Source organism: Cyclopterus lumpus, chromosome 3 (genome assembly GCF_009769545.1).
Source record: "Cyclopterus lumpus isolate fCycLum1 chromosome 3, fCycLum1.pri, whole genome shotgun sequence".
Lineage (NCBI taxonomy): Eukaryota > Metazoa > Chordata > Actinopteri > Perciformes > Cyclopteridae > Cyclopterus > Cyclopterus lumpus.
This window is the reverse complement of record NC_046968.1, coordinates 17,747,885-17,765,394: the sequence shown is the minus strand read 5'-3', so window position 1 is coordinate 17,765,394 and position 17,510 is coordinate 17,747,885. Positions and strand designations below refer to the sequence as shown.

General features: G+C 38.8%; 2 protein-coding genes across 2 annotated transcripts; both read right to left on the bottom strand.

Annotated features, from left to right (window-relative positions):
- Nucleotides 1-1,329: 1,329 nt before the first annotated feature.
- vps26a (VPS26, retromer complex component A) lies at nucleotides 1,330-8,131 on the bottom strand. The gene is made up of 9 exons (XM_034557296.1): nucleotides 8,011-8,131; nucleotides 6,644-6,793; nucleotides 6,157-6,232; nucleotides 5,650-5,806; nucleotides 5,021-5,185; nucleotides 4,794-4,900; nucleotides 4,442-4,543; nucleotides 4,261-4,370; nucleotides 1,330-3,765 (listed from the first exon to the last, which is right to left on the bottom strand). The coding sequence occupies exons 1-9, from the start codon at nucleotides 8,011-8,013 to the stop codon at nucleotides 3,652-3,654; spliced, it is 984 nt and encodes a 327-aa protein (XP_034413187.1). The 5' UTR covers nucleotides 8,014-8,131; the 3' UTR covers nucleotides 1,330-3,651.
- A 747-nt stretch (nucleotides 8,132-8,878) lies between these two features.
- Nucleotides 8,879-14,100, bottom strand: srgn (serglycin). Its single transcript, XM_034557306.1, has 4 exons — nucleotides 13,857-14,100; nucleotides 12,077-12,218; nucleotides 9,845-10,071; nucleotides 8,879-9,738 (listed from the first exon to the last, which is right to left on the bottom strand). Exons 1-4 carry the CDS (start codon nucleotides 13,909-13,911, stop codon nucleotides 9,632-9,634), a joined length of 531 nt encoding a protein of 176 aa, XP_034413197.1. The 5' UTR covers nucleotides 13,912-14,100; the 3' UTR covers nucleotides 8,879-9,631.
- Between the last annotated feature and the right edge of the window lie 3,410 nt (nucleotides 14,101-17,510).

The following is a 17,510-nucleotide window of genomic DNA, read 5'->3' as shown; positions in this document are numbered from 1 at the left end:
GTGTGTGACTTTTACATTACATTACATTACATGACATTTAGCTGACGCTTTTATCCAAAGCGACTTACAATAAGTGCATTAAACCATGAGTCCAAACTCAGAACAACAAGAATCAAGCAAGTACAATTTCTTCAATAACGTTAAACTACAGAGTACTATCCGTAAGTGCCATTTAAGTGCTACTAAAGTGCTAAACAACAAAGTGCTATCGGTAAGGGACATTTAAGTTCTACTACGGCTCTACCTTCCCTATTCAAGGTATAGTTGAAAAAGATGTGTTTTTAGTTTGCGACGGAAGATGTAGAGACTTTCTGCTGTCCTGATGTCAATGGGGAGCTCGTTCCACCAATGAGGAGCCAGCACAGCAAAAAGTCGTGATTGTGTTGAGTGTTTAGCTCGCAGTGATGGAGCTACAAGCCGATTGGCAGAAGCCGAGCGAAGTGAACGGGCTGGGGTGTACGGTTTGACCATGTCCTGGATATAGACTGGACCAGATCTGTTTGCAGCACAGTACGCAAGTACCAATGTTTTGAAGCGGATGCGGGCGGCCACTGCTAACCAGTGAAGGTCGTGGAGGAGCGGAGTAGTGTGGGTACATTTCGGGAGGTTGAAGACCAGTCGAGCAGCTGCATTCTGGATGAGCTGCAGAGGTCGAATGGCATTAGCAGGTAGACCTGCCAAGAGGGAGTTGCAATAGTCCAGCCGTGAGATGACCAGAGCCTGGACCAGAACCTGTGCCGCCTTCTGAGTGAGAAGGGGTCGTATTCTCCTGATGTTGTACAGCATGTACCAGCATGTAGGACTTGAAAGACTTAGTTGAAAGCAATTGGTATTTTCCACACAGACTTCTTGTTGGATGAATGAACTATTTGCCCAAAACATGAGATGTATTAGTTTACAAAAAAGAACTGAAATCTTATGACTATAAGTTATTTTCAAGAACGAGTGTTGTTGGAAAGATATTCTGTATAAATTTGCTTTATTCACGATTCATTTTGGCTATATATATTTGGGTTTGGTGTATACACACACACACATATCTCACACACACACACACATGCGCACACACACACACACAATGATGGCATGATTAGACATTGTGTAAAGATTAACATGCAGTAGATAAGACAGGGGCAGAGTTTTGGCCTTTTAGTGTTTCTTCATTACCTTGGAAGGTATTTAAAGTACACCAAACAAACCCTACCTGTACAGTGTTTAGAAAGACAACATGTATCAGACAGAAAGACAGCGTTACCTGCAAATAAATTACACTGTTCCCAAACCAAAGAAAACCATATTGCAAAGGAACATATACATCTGCACTGTAGATCCGAATGTTCAGAGGTTTATGAAATGAAACATATAACATGACTTGTTCGGGTACTTCTTAGCCAGTCCAATAAAAACAAGTAGTGATGTATAAATGTCGGTATAATTTCAAATATAGACACAGGAGATCTCTGAGGTGAAGTTGTCCTTGAGTGATGTTTAGTTCCAGCTTTCATGCCCCTTTGAAACAAAGTTAAGCATCGAAGGGCAAAGTGCAAAACTGGCCACAGAGTGTAAAGACAAATTCAACCAAACTGTGTGAGCGTGTCTTTAAAGCAGGACCTAAACTGCCGGTCTGAGCGTCACAGTGGAATATTGTTGCATTCTACAGTATATTGATACAGCATCCCTTCCAGCACTAACAATAGCAGACGTGAGCCATTTTTTAAACATTAGTATTCTACTTATACCACACCGACAGGCTGAAAAATGCTGCAACATGACAGAAAAAAAATTAATTACAAATAAAGTGAAACTGAATGTGAATCTACAGTCTGCAGATCATGGCTAGCGTCATTTAATTCTTTCTATTGAATCATTAAAAATAAGAGAAACCGCTACTCATGTGACGGACATACATTTTCAGGTGCAAGAAGCCGGACAACTGACTACATTTTCAACTTTTTTTAGCTTAGAATTTACGATAAAGTAGAAAACCAACTGATGCGAGTCAACTGATAGAGATGAGGGTTCAGTTAACCCAAAAAAACATATTTCTTCCCCAAAAATGCATCTTATTTTAGCCAGAAAGATTTAATGTGTCCAAGTTTTGTAATCTCGCTCTACAATTTCATCCTCCACCCCAATAAAATGGAGGTCAAAGAAACAAAATGTGTGGTTTGCAAGGCAATGAAATCTAACATTAGGTTAATCCAGATAATGTCATAAATAAACAGCACTTTAAAGATCAAACAAAAAGGCGTGAGGCCTGAGAGTGAATCTCCAAATCAGTTTGGAGGCAATCCTGTAGTAACCAGACAGACCTTATCAGTGAAAACTGCATCAAATATTCATCTTAACATGAGACTAAAAAGTAATATTGAGCTCAAGAATCTTGAACAAGCCGTGGATTTGAATGCATGATGCTTTCAGACCTACAACAATTAGTTCATTTGTAAATCGACTAAAAACCCATTTTGATGGTGGATGAATTGCTTCATTAGTTCAGGCTTCTCCAATGTGAGCATTTGCTGTGTTTCTCTCTGTTAATTAATTGCAAAATGAATACATTTGGACTTTTTGTCAGACAAAAAGACGACATTTGTAGATGCCACCTCAGCCGCTGGGTTCAGCGTGATGGACACATTTCACGATTTTTTCTGACATTTTACAGACTAAAATAATTAAATCAAGAATGTGCCGAATAATGGAGGCTTTAAATTTATATTTAGTTAAATTATTTTATAAAATAAAGATCATGCCCATCTTGAATCAAACATCGCTTGAATGAAATGTGGTCAAAAACTGAAAACATGGAAGAGTGGAAAATGTTTTCATTTCCACAAAACAGACACATTTGAAAATTAAATGTAAGATTCAATTTATGTTAAAATGGATATTTGTTGCACCACACAGACATTTGCATGGAAGAAGCAGCCAGTGAGCTGTTACAACACACTTAACTGAGAAACTCTTTTCATTTCCCACCTAGATGGCTGAACGAGAACACAGCTGACTGTTGACTCATCGCTTAGCCTCTCGTCTCCTTCGTTCAGGCCGCTCCACACATGACTTGAATACTTTAAATCACCGGCTATCCCATTCAGACTTTTTAAATTTTGTAACAGGGGTTCAGGATGCCAGAGAAAGTCCAGGATAAGTGCGGTCCAAATATGCAAACAAAAGAAGCTCTTGCTGCAGAACAAAGGGATAAGTGGTGAGGTGGTCGTCTGTGGCCATCTCCTCTTTTCCGTCTTTGCTCTTGTCTTTTTATGCCTTCAGCAAACAGACTGTACGGCTTCACTTGTGTGTGCATGTTTTCACTCTGAGACCCGAAGATCAAACAGACTGCCTCCCTGTTCCTAACTTGGGTTGGTTTGATTTGCGCTCTTACCTTGACATTGAGCTTTCAGCCTTCATGGATCCTATGCTTGTTTGCTGTATGCGAGTGTGTTTCAGTCCTGGGGGAGAGAGTGAAGTTGGTCGGGCCGCTTACATCTGAAGCTGTGGAGGAGTGACGGGCATGTCTGAATGTATGTTACGTGTATTCATGTGTACATTTCTCAGTCCAGGGAGATAGTGGGGCAGCCCTCACACCTCTGGCTGTTCAGCAGTGAAGAGTTGGTGTGTTTCTGTGTGTATTTTCAGTTCATAGCCTTGCAATCACATCTCTGGCTGCTCTTCTTTCACTGGCTGGGTTCGGGGCTCAGGCGACTCGTAGCGCTGAAAGTTTATTTTCCTTATTTTCTCTGGAGCTTTTCTCCACAAAACAATCTCCTAAACACAGAGGCAGAAGAATGAATTAACAAACATGTGTATTACTTACAATGATCCAAATTAAAAAATCAAAAGCCTGAAATGCATTTCCTTCATCATATTGAATATTGAGAAATCTGCATTGATTACATCCGTGTTGACTTGGTAGTTGTGGTCTTCTTAACTGCCTTTATTGGCAATTGCTACGCTTCTTGGGAGAATGTTACTACAAATTTGTAGTAAAGCACAAAGACATTACTGATACAAGTAATAAAATACACAAAAGTAGTCAAGAAGACAATGTACACCTGTGTAGGTAAGATTAAATCCATCCAAATATAATTTCAAAATACAAATTCTGCTGGTTTATAAAATATAGCCTGTCTCCATAAACAAAAAGATTTAATTCATGCAGAATGTCCTTTCTTTCTATAATCGACAGCTGTAATTTAAACTTTAAAGAAGAAAGACACAACTTTGTATAAAGCTCTTTTCTTTTGCGTGCAAGTATGTTACCTGTTGTTTAAAGTATCTCCTGTCCTCTTCATCTACCAGCACCAGATTAAGGAAGTAGCGTACAGAGAACTTCTTGTTGACATCCCTCATGGTGGGTGTCAGGTCATATCCTGTAAGGACACAGAAGATGTGATACGCTGTCGCTCAATCATTAGGTAGAAATAGGAAAAAAACAACTTACCTGCCAGGAACAGTCTGATGGGAATTGATTCTCCTTTAACTGGAGCTCCATCCATGATTTCATACTTTGCAACCGTCTCCGTCTCTGTGGTAGTACTGGGACCTAAATCATAGGACAGAAATGTCAATAAGTGATCAAATATGGAAAATAGATCAGAGCTGACAGACGTTTCTGTTCTTATTGGGACCTAATTAACTAACTACAGATTTTACAGGTAGAGGGGATGAACGCCAACGTTAGCACAGAGTCATGCTGCTGTCCATTCGCATGTACCCACCATGTGTCAGATCTGTGTTGGTTTCAGGTCACATGCACACACACACGCACATGCACGGTATCCCTGGACTCTTACCTATGCCAGTTATCTCCTTCTTGATGAGCTGTAGCTCCATGTGTTGGATCTTGATCCTGACCAGCAGGAAGTAGATCTTCCCAACAATCACGTCCTTGAGGTGGTATCTAACAAAGAGACACATCAAGAGAAGCTGCTCAAACTGACATGAACACGGGTTGTATTTGGGTTTGTGCTTTGCTGAGGAGGCAATAGAGTTTTCACCAGAAAAACTACATTGGTCTTACTTGGATTTATTGTATTCAAACTCAATGTGCAGACAGTCTTCTATGCCGACCTCCATCTTGATCGAGTTGTTGACGTCTGGGTAGGTGGCCAACTGGTGGACAATCAGCTCGTATTCCTTCACCAAGTCAGACAGGCGACGCACTATTGTCACCCTGAGGAAATACCTGTGAGAAGAACATGTCGTCATCTAAATATAATTCCCCACTGTATCAATCTGTGCAAGTTATTATTCATATTTCATGTACTGTTTTCAGAGTTGGGCTCTTTCTGAGAAATATTACTAACAATATAAGGGATGCAACTAAACATTTTGATCAATTAGTTAAATAAATTTTGATTAACTGATCATGAACGTTTTCAGAAGTTAAAATCACATATTACAGTGTTGATTTCAGCACTACCGATACCAATATCAGCAATGTATGTATCAATCCCTGTAACTATCCCCCTACAGTGGTGTAACAGCACAAGATGAACTAGAGAAAAAGCCATACTATTAAACGTGGATACTAGATGCTGAAGTTCCCGACTCATCATCAGCATTACATCGGTGTCATAAATACATCCCATGTGATTCTTATAAGAGAACCTGCCATTTGCCTGATGTCAAACTGTGGAATAAACATACCGTAGCCTGACATTCGCTCCAGTATAGGACTCATAGGGCTTCTCCACCTGCATGAACTCAAAATCGTAGCTCCTGTTCTGGGTGAGTTCTCCAGGTAGAGCCAACTCTTTCACCAAGTCCACAAATTCATGAGTGTTGCTCTTATCAGAGAACAACTCTGAAATACAGCAGAGTGGATTTAGAGTGATAGCGTATAATTCAAGACAATTTAAACACACTACATGTATACACAAGTTTACTTTTGATCACAAGCTCTTAAAAACACACTGCTGTCATCGTCATCATCATCACCACCACCCTCCTCCTCCTCCAGCAAACACAGTTGTAGGAGGGTTTAGCTCTATACTGGCTGCACATGACAACCACATGCTCTGCTAAACCTTTTAGCCACATGACAAGTACTTTTTTCTAGCTATAAAGCAATGCATTCATGGCAATAAATTAAACGATGAAAGAGTTGGGTACGCTCATTAAAAGCTCCACACAGTGTACTTTAATCACACTCACCTATCTGTCCAACAAACTCGATGCGGATGCCCTGATGCTCCAGACGTTTTCCTCCCTGCTTCACATTTAGATTTACCTGGGGAGAACATTTCCAAGTTGATCAAGTGTCATATGAACCAAAAGATATGTTGTCACAAAGACACATTACCAATTTATCAATACATTTGACTCTTATAGAAAGAAAACTAGCATATCCCTTGTTAGTACAGATATCAGCTGATACATGTGTGTCTCCTAAACATAGATGCTCTGCTTCAGGTCAGAGAAAATCTTTCAAACACATCAATAGAGCCATAATTTCCCTCTAGGCTCAGGTAAAGACAGGATCCCAGAATAGACTGTGGCGTTGGCGAGAAGTCCATTATCTGCCTACGGAGAACTGTTAACTAATAAATAAAAGACAGCAAATGTAAATAATGCTTTGTGTAGGAATGCCTTATGGTTGAGCTCTGAATCCCACTGTATAAATAATGTAAACTCAGTTTACCTTGCCAGACACAGACTCTCCGTCGTAGAACAGGTAGTGTTTCTCCACTTTCCCATCTTCTGTCTTCAACTCGGCTGTCTTTCTGTTCTCTGCATCATTCAGCAGTACGTCTATCTCACATACCGGCCCAAACAAACCTCCTAGGAAACTCTGCAAACACAATGAACGACATAGAAAACTGTATTACACATAAAAACAAACAAACAGTTTAAGAAATGCGTCATATATATAAGTCAACTTGTTAAAAGTTGACTAACTGGTGGGAAAAAAAGGCAAATTCAGAGCAAAGACTGAAATACAATTTCACAATTTTCCATCCGACATTATAGATGATTGTGACAGGACTGAGGATGCATTCTAGTTTACAGGCACTTTAGACCGATGAAGCCAAGGATATTGGAGGTTGTTAACAAACATCTCTAGGGACTCGGATAACAGACAATGCAAAGTATCTATCTGCAATAATCACAAACACACACACACCAAGTTATCATCTGTACATTTGTGCCTGTGAATGTGACTGACAATCGCAGTCTGAGGTTGTAAGCATTTCAATCCCACACAGCTACTCCCTATCTGTTGTTGCCACACTAACTCAATCACTTATCACCGGCTGCACAGACACATTATTTTCTTCTGAGCTGGCAAAGAGTCACAAAAACATGCAGCAAATCTGGAGGAATCAGCCCAATCATCAAGATGTCTGGACAGGGTGTGATGCTTTCAATCCACTGTATCCCCTAAAAAGATGCATAGATGACGTAGAAGGAGCTCTTAAAATCAACCTCATGAGCTACACGGGAGCAAACGACATGGTAAACATTAATGTAATGTAAAGTAAACACAGCAACAGTGCATCAAAGCCGCTGGGTGTCAACTTGCAATTCCTAAACTGATTGAATCAATAAGCGATCCTCACTTTTCCATCGAGCATTTGCTTTAAACCATTAACGTCAAATCAGAGTTGTTGCAGCAGTTCAACACGCTTGTGTCACAATCTCACACCCCGCCGACAAACCAGCAACGTTAGCTCACGCGAACATTTCTCTCGGCTGTAGTTACCAAACAATAAAGCTGCTCTAGTTACATTGCTAACCAACACGTTTAAACGCTAGTTGCTGTCATCCTGAACCAAAGCTGTCGGGCCGTTTGCTAACTCACTCAAACATCGGCGAGGAAGCGAAGACGGCCTCGAACCGAGGCTCACTCGACCAGCCCCGGCTAGTTAGCTTTCCTGCCCGTTTAGACATAAAATAGCTACTTTTCGATGAGCATGGCGGGTCTGTGTAACTGCTGCTATTTTATGGTTCATTCGCCCAGTTCGTTTTAGTGGAGTCCGAACAGCTGACGCCCTTCTTTACACTCACCATCTCGGCCGTCTGACAGTCTGACAGATAGTTGAAGCTAACAGCTAGCCTCGCTCCGTGTAGCCAGTGAAGCAGGAGGTAGAACCACTGCTCTCCGTCATGTGACCCGTCATGTGTGATCAGGGGGGCTACTCACATTATATTATTATATTAGTAAGACAAGGTATTCAGTGAGCAGACATCAACTTACTTAATTACTTTGTTCATCTCATTACTTCATAATGTGAACTCATAATGTGATGTTGCTTTATTATAGTGGGATCTGCATAATTACATTTGGCAATATAGCCCCTTTAATCAGAGCCTGACCGACCTTAAGGCCAACATGAATATCAATATTCGAGAAAACATATTGCCTGATGTAAACACACACGTTTTTGACAGGGGCCCCTTCAATTTGATAATAAAAACAATTGCGACTAAAATATGTACAGAGTGCTTATCAGTGCTCACTGGTGCACACAATAATCACTATTACAATATTGGAGTGGCTCACATTGTCTGGTCATGCTGTTTAAACAACCTCTCACGTTGAAATGGCTTCCCACTAAATATACTTTTAGTGCTTTGATTCTGTTGTTAAATTCGGAATTTTTTAAAGAAACTTAAACACTTAAACTTTTCAGTTGTTTTTACTTCATGCTGCTTTTGTCATAAAGGTTTAATGTATATTCTCATATTCATCCTTTTATCTATCATTAATAATAATAATAATAATAATAATAATAACCTATAATGCTTTTTTATTCTTTTTTAGGATTTGTAATGCATCACATACATATTCTCTTTATAAAATGTCTCATTACCGTTGTCAATATAAAAGTCAAAAGTGAACTCTGTTGACCCAAAAACTACCCAAACTACCCAACTGACTGGAGTTAGTTTATTAAACAGTTAACAGAGCAGATATCAGGACAGTTTTGATAAAGTCTAGTGAAAACACAATTGATACTGTTACAAATACAAATTAGCCAACGGACAGCATGTTAAAATGCATGCATGTGCATAATACATATTTTGAATATGTTTCAGCTCAAAGGGGTTTTCATGAGGGGTTTGGGTCAAAAGACTCTCATGTTCAACTTTGCAGACCAGAAGTTCCTAGAAAATGTTGCATAGGCCTCCTGGGTCAATTGCCACAACATTTGAAACAAAGGGATCAAATAACATGAATACACTTTTTATGTGTATTATGACAAAAACTGGTTGGAACCAGAGCTGCACAGTGTGAGTAATGCATGGATAAAGGCAGATGTTGCCTTTATCCACACATGCCTTTATTGCACTGGTATTGCAATTATTTAAAATTTTAAGTAAAAAAACACAATAAAAAAACAAATGAGTAAAAAAGCACATTCCAACTTACACATTGTTTCCACAAGAAAGCACAAATAGACACTGCCAACTTGATATACATTAAAGTGTGTAAATGTCTCATTTATGCAGACCTTAGCACTATGAATATAACATATATATTAGCCCTTTGTCAATCTCTGAGCAACTATGTTTGTCCACCACCAGGTGGTGATGCAATATTAGGTTTACTATTTGAACAGACAATGTGGAAATAAAGCAGATGCTAGCCATATGTATGTTCTTAAAGTGTGCGGGTGTACACAGGCTACAGCTGCAGAAGGTGGTCTTCTCTCAGCTCCTGCTCTGCTGGTTTTGCCTCAGCAAACAGAGACCTCCTTGGGAACAACCGCCTCATGCCCCTCATGTTCCCATCTACAAGTGGAAAAACAAGGACAGATCAGACTACATGGAGCAAAAGAAGGCGGACCTTAAAAACTATTGAATCCTTGCAACTCAAGATCTTTTTCCAAAAAGTTACCTTTGTATAGCTCCTCATCTTTCTCTGCCCAGGACTCACCGGAGCCTGTCTCCCCCAAGGCCCCGTCCGCCATGATTGTATCTGCAGAGCCTTCATAACCTCCGGAACCATCTGTCTCTACAGGTGACTCCCCCTCTTCACTCTTCATTGGCTTTTCATCCTCGTACATCTCTAATTCCACTTCCTCCTCCCCTGGTGGACCCTCAGCCTCCACAGGCTCGGCCTCGCTGAAAAACAACAATGACAGATATTGAAAAAGGTTGATGGAGTTTGGCAGGTCTGTTTTTAGAAGTCTGTCCAACGTCATCATATCAGTAAATATAATATTCTGTTCATGTAAACACATCATCAATTACATTTTCACTACATATCAAACAACACAAAAGTAACACAACTTTACAAATTAAACATTAGACACTATACATTTTAAAGACATATAAAATACTTTAAATAAAAAAAGATACTGTGATAAAGACTGATAAAAAAAAACTACTTAAAAACTATAAAGGTTTTAACTCATTAATTCTCCTTTAACAGCAATCTATACGTATGCTTGATTGACATCTGCTTGTAGCTTACATGAAGTTTGGTGACACCATTTAATGCCTTTCGTCGCACTAGTGCTTGCTCATGAGAAATGTTGGGTCTCTGTAAATTATACGTACGACGGTAACTTCTCTTGAAATTTGGCGCTACATCAATAAAGTGTACTTGTCTTGACTAACTTCGACAAATAGAGGTATATTTAGCCAAAATAAGTAGGGTCTTTAATATGTTTTATGGATTAAACATCAAAACACATCAAGACCCAATACTCAAAGCCTCATAACTTGCAACTGTTGATGGTTTTAAGGAACAAATAAAGTTTAAAAGTTTGATGCTGTTCCTTTTTGGAAGAGCATCAACTTGAAATAAACCAGTCAAAGTAAAACATTTACAGTTTCCAGTTGAATTACTATATTCCGTTTACATGTAATCTGGTACTTTTTACACATGAATATCAGACTAGTGTGGCACGTATAGTGATAAAAAACAATAGACCAGAAGCAGCAGCCCACCAGACGTCACAGCCCACTTCCTCTCAACACTTCCCTCTGACTTCCTGTTCAAGGCGAGCTGCAAAAGGGAGGGCTGCTGCTGATGTCCTAGTACAAGCTGATGTAGGAGGCCAGATAAGACTCAGGCTAACAACACACAACATCCTTAAGAATAATCTTAATTTCCAAAGTTACCCATTATCATTCACTCTGTATCATTTCCACTTGCTACCTTCTGTCGTCTATACTCATTGCCTTTTTTGCCTTTAAGTCTCCGATCCGAAACAATTACAGAATTGTTGATAGAAGTGTAACAATCAAGTCAGTCTCAGTTGGACTTGTAATTATACCAGGTATCATATGAAGGGATAGCTCAGCAGAGTCACACACACAGACAGCAGTCATCTGATTTAATCTATTCGAAAAACAAGGTGTGATTTCAACAACATTGTAGCTGCTGCAGATGAATAACACAGAATATGCAGTTTTCATTTTTTAAAGTTTCCTCTTTTTTTTTCTTACATTTGGTCATTAACTGATTGATATCACATGAACCCTAAAAGAAGAAACTGAGGTCTTGGACCGAGATTGAGACACAGACTTCCTCAGCAGTCATACACATTAAAACACCATATGTGCTAAACACACACACATACACACACACACAAACCAGTATAACACACAATAAGTTCGTATGTATTTCTAGTTTTTGGCATACATGTATTTAACCTTTAATTAAATTAAAATATTGTTTCTATTGTACACTTTTTCATGACGTGTTTATACCACACATAAACGGGAAGTGAAACAAAGCTGTCCATCGATGAACACCTCCTGCTTTAAATCATGTATACTTCTGTACTCTGTGACAATTTTAAATTGAACATTAACTCTTAAGGTCTTTCTTACTGCAGATCTAACCACTGGCCTCTTTATCCCTCCACGTTCTATTTTGGCTTTCCTTGGCCACCTACCTCACACTGATATGTTCTCAAACACACACACACAAAAGACATGCAGACACACCAATAGACAGAGCTTGTGTTGTTGGAGCTTTGTTAGCCGAGATAACAGATCCGATGCAGCATCAGCATTTCAATACTTGAAGTCAGTATGCTAAATAAACCATCACATCCCAAGCTTGCACACTCAAAAAGAGATACACACACACACACACTCACACATGAATACTTACAGATACTGTGCAGTTGAAGCAGGCAGTTTGGCTGGTAGGTCTGCACTCCATGCCATTTTTGGACTTTGTTGGGTCACACAGTTGGCCTGGTCGCCCTCAGGGTTACATTTCACAAACTTATACACAGCGGTTCTTGGTGCTCCTAGAGAGAGGGTTTTAATGTTCAATTTATGTTTTTTATGCAACATTTTATGCAACAATTTCCTTTCGTCAAAGTGCTCCTCTTGGGTAACATCTGGTTGCTCATCTGGATCGGTTCAGTGTGACAATTAGAGTTGACTAGTTCCATGTTTGTTTCAGGAGATTACAACATTGTTCTACAACAGAGTAAAGTGACGGTTGGCCTAATGGGCTTCAGTGAGGTTCATTTTCTTCGGAAGTGTGTAAGAACAAGAAGTACCAGCACCACAGCTTTTTCTCTCAACACATTGCCGCAAGTTGATCAAGAAGATAATCTAATGCTAAAACATTATTATTTTCCATCAATATCATCAGTAAAGAAATTAGCCAACAGCTATCAAGTGTTTCATTGCTAATCATCTGATCGGGGCACCTTGACTGTTTGATGACTGGTGTTGAGCATATATTTTTGGACTTTATTTCCTGTTTTGCCCACACTGTTGGGCTCTTGGCATTGACACAATTCATAAATGATGTAGATATTCATTCAATTAAAATGAAAACCATTAAAAAGTTAGTGTGATATTCCTGCATCACTCTGATACTACTACCAAAGTAACTACCACCACCATCCATCAGGCTTTTGATATCTGAAAGTTGTATTAATGTCATTTACTTGGAAATGTGGGTGCTCTTAGATGGGTGTGTGACAAGTAGTTTTGAAACTCGTGACAGTAATACTATGAAAAGATGATAATCTGTAGGTGTTGGTGTCAAGTGTGCATGTTGTGTGACACCTATAAGAAAATACGATAATTTTTATCATTTCATTTTTAACCCTGATTCTACTGACTAAATAGATTATTTAGGTCTATAGTAATTGGCAGAATCCAACAATCACAAGAAGCCGAAGCAACAGGTATTTTTCTTTCCTTTCAGCATCTCATTAGTGGTTTACAAAATAGATGTAAAACACATGTCCCCAGAGTGGCCGAATACTTGGGATATTGTACATACTTAAGTATAGCCTATAGTACTACTTTATTTAAAATGAATGAGTAGAATCAGATATAATAAAATATAAGGATATTTAAAGGATCTTTAAGTTTCATTTATAGAGTTTCACCATGCACTACTTGTGTCATGGAAATGAGAGTCCAAAAAGTCCCTATTGCTACATCTCCACAGTGTTCAACAACTCTGAAAATGAAACTTCTTTACTCTTTCTTAATATGAGCTCGATCAGGCAACGAGCTCCCACCGTTTTTCCCTCACGAACCTCAACATGCTGACACCAGTTCCTCATCATCACATGTCAAGGTAAGAAACCAACAGTTTGGAGTCTTTAGAGTGTTTTTTTCTGCCTCCGCCATCATCTCAGGACACAGAAACCTGACGTTGACACATGAGTCATGACTTACGGTAACTCCGTTATGCTGACACAGTGAATCAAATACTTGGAACTGTTCCACATTGTACTCGTCAATCAACGACCCCTGACGGCCGCCGGACCCCAGTTTGGACCACTCACTGCTCTGATAGTGTGAGGATGTTGACCTGCGTTACAACCTGTCCGCGTGAAGTCGACATGCCGTCTTCCTGCGACCTGTACCTCCGTCACAAGAGTCACAAAGAAGTTCACAATAACATATCAACTTACCCTGTCCGTTATGTAAGGCGAGGCAGGAGATAGCGAAGAACAGGCTTAGTTTCATCTTCGTGTCTTTCCTAAGAAAATATAAAGGCGTTCCTTCACAAGTTGACGCTTCTTGTGCTCGTGGTGAAGATTTAAGTGTGAACTGTAAACTCACGAGAACCAAACTCCCCCTAAAAGAGCTCAGCCCATTGAGTGCGTCATGGTTTCCTGAAGTCTTCTCGTGAAGTAGAAGAAGAGGCTGAACATCCTCAGTGGAAACTTTTGCATTAGCAGCCTCAAATATATCAGATATCAGATCGGAGTTTGCGTAACTTCACACCTCGGAAATACGAGAAGATGCAATCTGTGAAACTGCTAATAACGATCGAGAGGAGGAAGGGACACTTTGTCTTAATTGGCTGCGCACTCGTTTTGTAGGGAGATAAGAAAACGAAAACTTCTACTTTTTTAAATGCATGCAATTCAATTTCTTCTTCTAGCTCTCTTCAGTTCATGCAACAAGCAATTTGGAATATTCTCGTGTGTGTCTGTGTGTGTGTGTGTGTGTGTGTGTACGTGTGTGTGTGTGTGAGAGAGAGAGAGAGGGGGGGGGGGGGGGGGGCGGGGGGGTATACTTTACTTGCAGTTCTAACCACCTTAAATTAGCTTTCTTCTGTTTTCCCAAGTCTAAAGAGAACTAGTGAACTACAATCATGCAACAGCAATACAACCGCATCAACTTCTGTGGGTAACACAAAGAAAATAAATGATGCGGTAATGGAGTCAAATCTGGAGTCACAGCAGGCTTAAACCGCTGTTGGTTAAAACAGACAAAGCCCAAACTCCACAGCAACGGACCAATCTCCTGTGCTACCGCAGCAGCTGCCGCTACAGTCAGTGTCCTGTGTGTGTACTTGTTCATGGTGTAATATATTTTACTTTAGTGCACACTTTCATGTGTCTGCTCCTGGTTTTCCATTATGTATTTGTATTACTCAACATGTCTGCATGTTTGTTGGTGATTGAATCAAGTGCATTTATGCAATTCTGGACTTAATTACAATTTTGAGGTATCTACTTATTCACATTTCTACTACCTTATATTGTACTATAAATGCACTTTTTACACCACCACTATGCATTTATTTGCCAGCTAGAGATATATCAATTTCTTTGCAAAAAAAATATTTTACATATGACACATACTCTCTGTTCATAAAATATGTGAAGATTAAACTGCCTAGTGTATAAATCAGTTAAATTAGCTCCCACTCGACTACATTAAAATGTTACTTATTCTTGGAATGCTTTGTATTCCAATAATATACAGATAATGAACATAACACTCTGAACCGGGCCATATGCATGATGAGTAGTTTAGTTTTGATACCTTAAATACATGTTTCTGCAAATATGTATATGCACTTTTGGGACTTACATGTATTTGTATACCTTGAAATATAAGATCGGCACGTTTACTTCATCACTCTCATGCATTGTGTTTATCTGTGTCTTCCTGTGACGTTAGAGTGCTGATAAACACAAGTTGAGACATTTCAAGTTTTGAACACCTGGTATCCCCCAGGGCCTCAGGCAGATGAACCGTATTTATCAGATCAACTCAATGATGACTCAGAAGTTATACTCAGGACACGACTGGTTGGAGCTGGAAGAGGACGTTGAACAACTCATGTTGCAAGCATGTGATGTAATGTGCATGTGATTTTAAGGGTGTGTCAATGATGGTTAGATATACAAATAATATAGTGTGTTGTTAGTTTCACAGATGACACCAGGGAATAAAACCTTGGATCAGGACACTCAGAAATCCACTGTTGGCACTAATGAGCAGCTAGTTATCTACTGTCAAATTCTAGAAGATTAAGGGGGTTGGGCTTTCTTTTAGTTGGTCAAATAAAACCAAGGTATTTGAAAAAGTAAACAATATTTTCAATTAGCTTGTGACCTGTTCAGTATGTTGCATAAACGTGGGTTGTGGCTGGCTGTTGTATGGCATATCATGAAGAGAGTTATGTGATCACAAAGAACATGGATAGACAACAAAACAAACAAAGGGATGGTTATATTAGTTCAAAGTGTTAAAGAGAAACTTGAACATATCTTGAACTGCTATGACATCATCATAAGAAAAACAAATCCTCTTTGTACACAGTAATAGGTTCCACACATATATTATGTATTTTCTGTATCTGCACCCTAAAAAATGTGACCAATGGTAACTTAATAAAATTATGGCAACAAAGTGACAATTAATATAATTAATAAAAAGTATTAAATGGATTAATTAAATATAAACAAAAAAAAAGATGTAAATTATAATAAAGGCAACAGTTAAAATGTGTTAGATTGAGTAATAGATCGCCAAATTATGAGTTATATAGACCAACAATATTTAGTAAATACAAATCAATTTCACAAGGAAAATGATTTATGTTTACTTAAAATATCATCATAAGTAATTTACATGTATTGAATATTTCAGTGAAATTGTTTTACATTTACTGAATATTTGGGTACAATGTATTTACATTTACTGAATATTTGGGTGAAATTGATCTACATTTACTGAATGACATTACATAAATTATATTAAATCTATTCAATAATATTACTTGTCACTTTGTTGCCATAATTTTTCTATGTCTAAATTACTCAATACTATGCCATCTTCGTGCCACAGTAAACTTAACTTAAGCCAACAGATACATACAAAGTACAGCAGGTAAACATTTGTTTGTGCAAATTTGTTACATTTATATAAAATTCTTCATGTGCAAACTTCTCTATAAATACACACAATATGCAATTCCGGCTTAGTTAAAACACTACACGAACAGCTGCTTGTGCATCAAATAACATGGCACAACTACACTTCTCACTGGGATCCTTAAAAAAATAATAAACTCAAGCATTGAATGAGTTGAACTTAAGAACGGGTGAGTTTTGAACAGTGACATATAAATTGTGCAGCAAGGGTCCATTCTATTAGGTTAACAGTTTGTTCTTGAGGCTGTTTACTTTCAGGGACAGCTTTGCACAGTCCAGTATATCGGAGCTCCTTGGGATAGGCAAGGTTGACTGCATACACCAACCCAACCAGCATGCAGCAAGCCCTCGGAATGTTATCCAGAGCAGTCACAACTTTTAGTCCCTCTAAAACGATACCGACATCCTCTGAACCCTCCACCGTATAGATTTGTATATTTTGCGTGGCAAGGTCCTGCGCCACACTGTCTTCATCAGCATCCTGAAATAGCAAGAAGATTGTGTATTACGGACTGTACATCCAAAAGATAAGGTCCTAATTGAACATCTACCAAATTGCTTCCAACCCCTTAGAATCAAGAACACCTGTAGCTGTCATAACTGTTGCACATAATGCACACCATTTACATAAGTGTTTGAGATGTTTTGCAAAAGTGTTTTGTTAAAAAGTGTATAATCATTTCACCAACAAATTAAAACATTTCAATGACCAAAGAAATGATCTGTGATGAGTCACATTTGTAAATATCTGTACTTTTAAAAAAATTTTTAATCGAGCACGTGTATTGACAAATATCGTATTTTGAACTAACAGGCTGGTCATATGAATGGATTATTTTCAATGAAACTGTAAAAACCCAGTAGCTTCTGCCACAAATTACTGGGATAAAA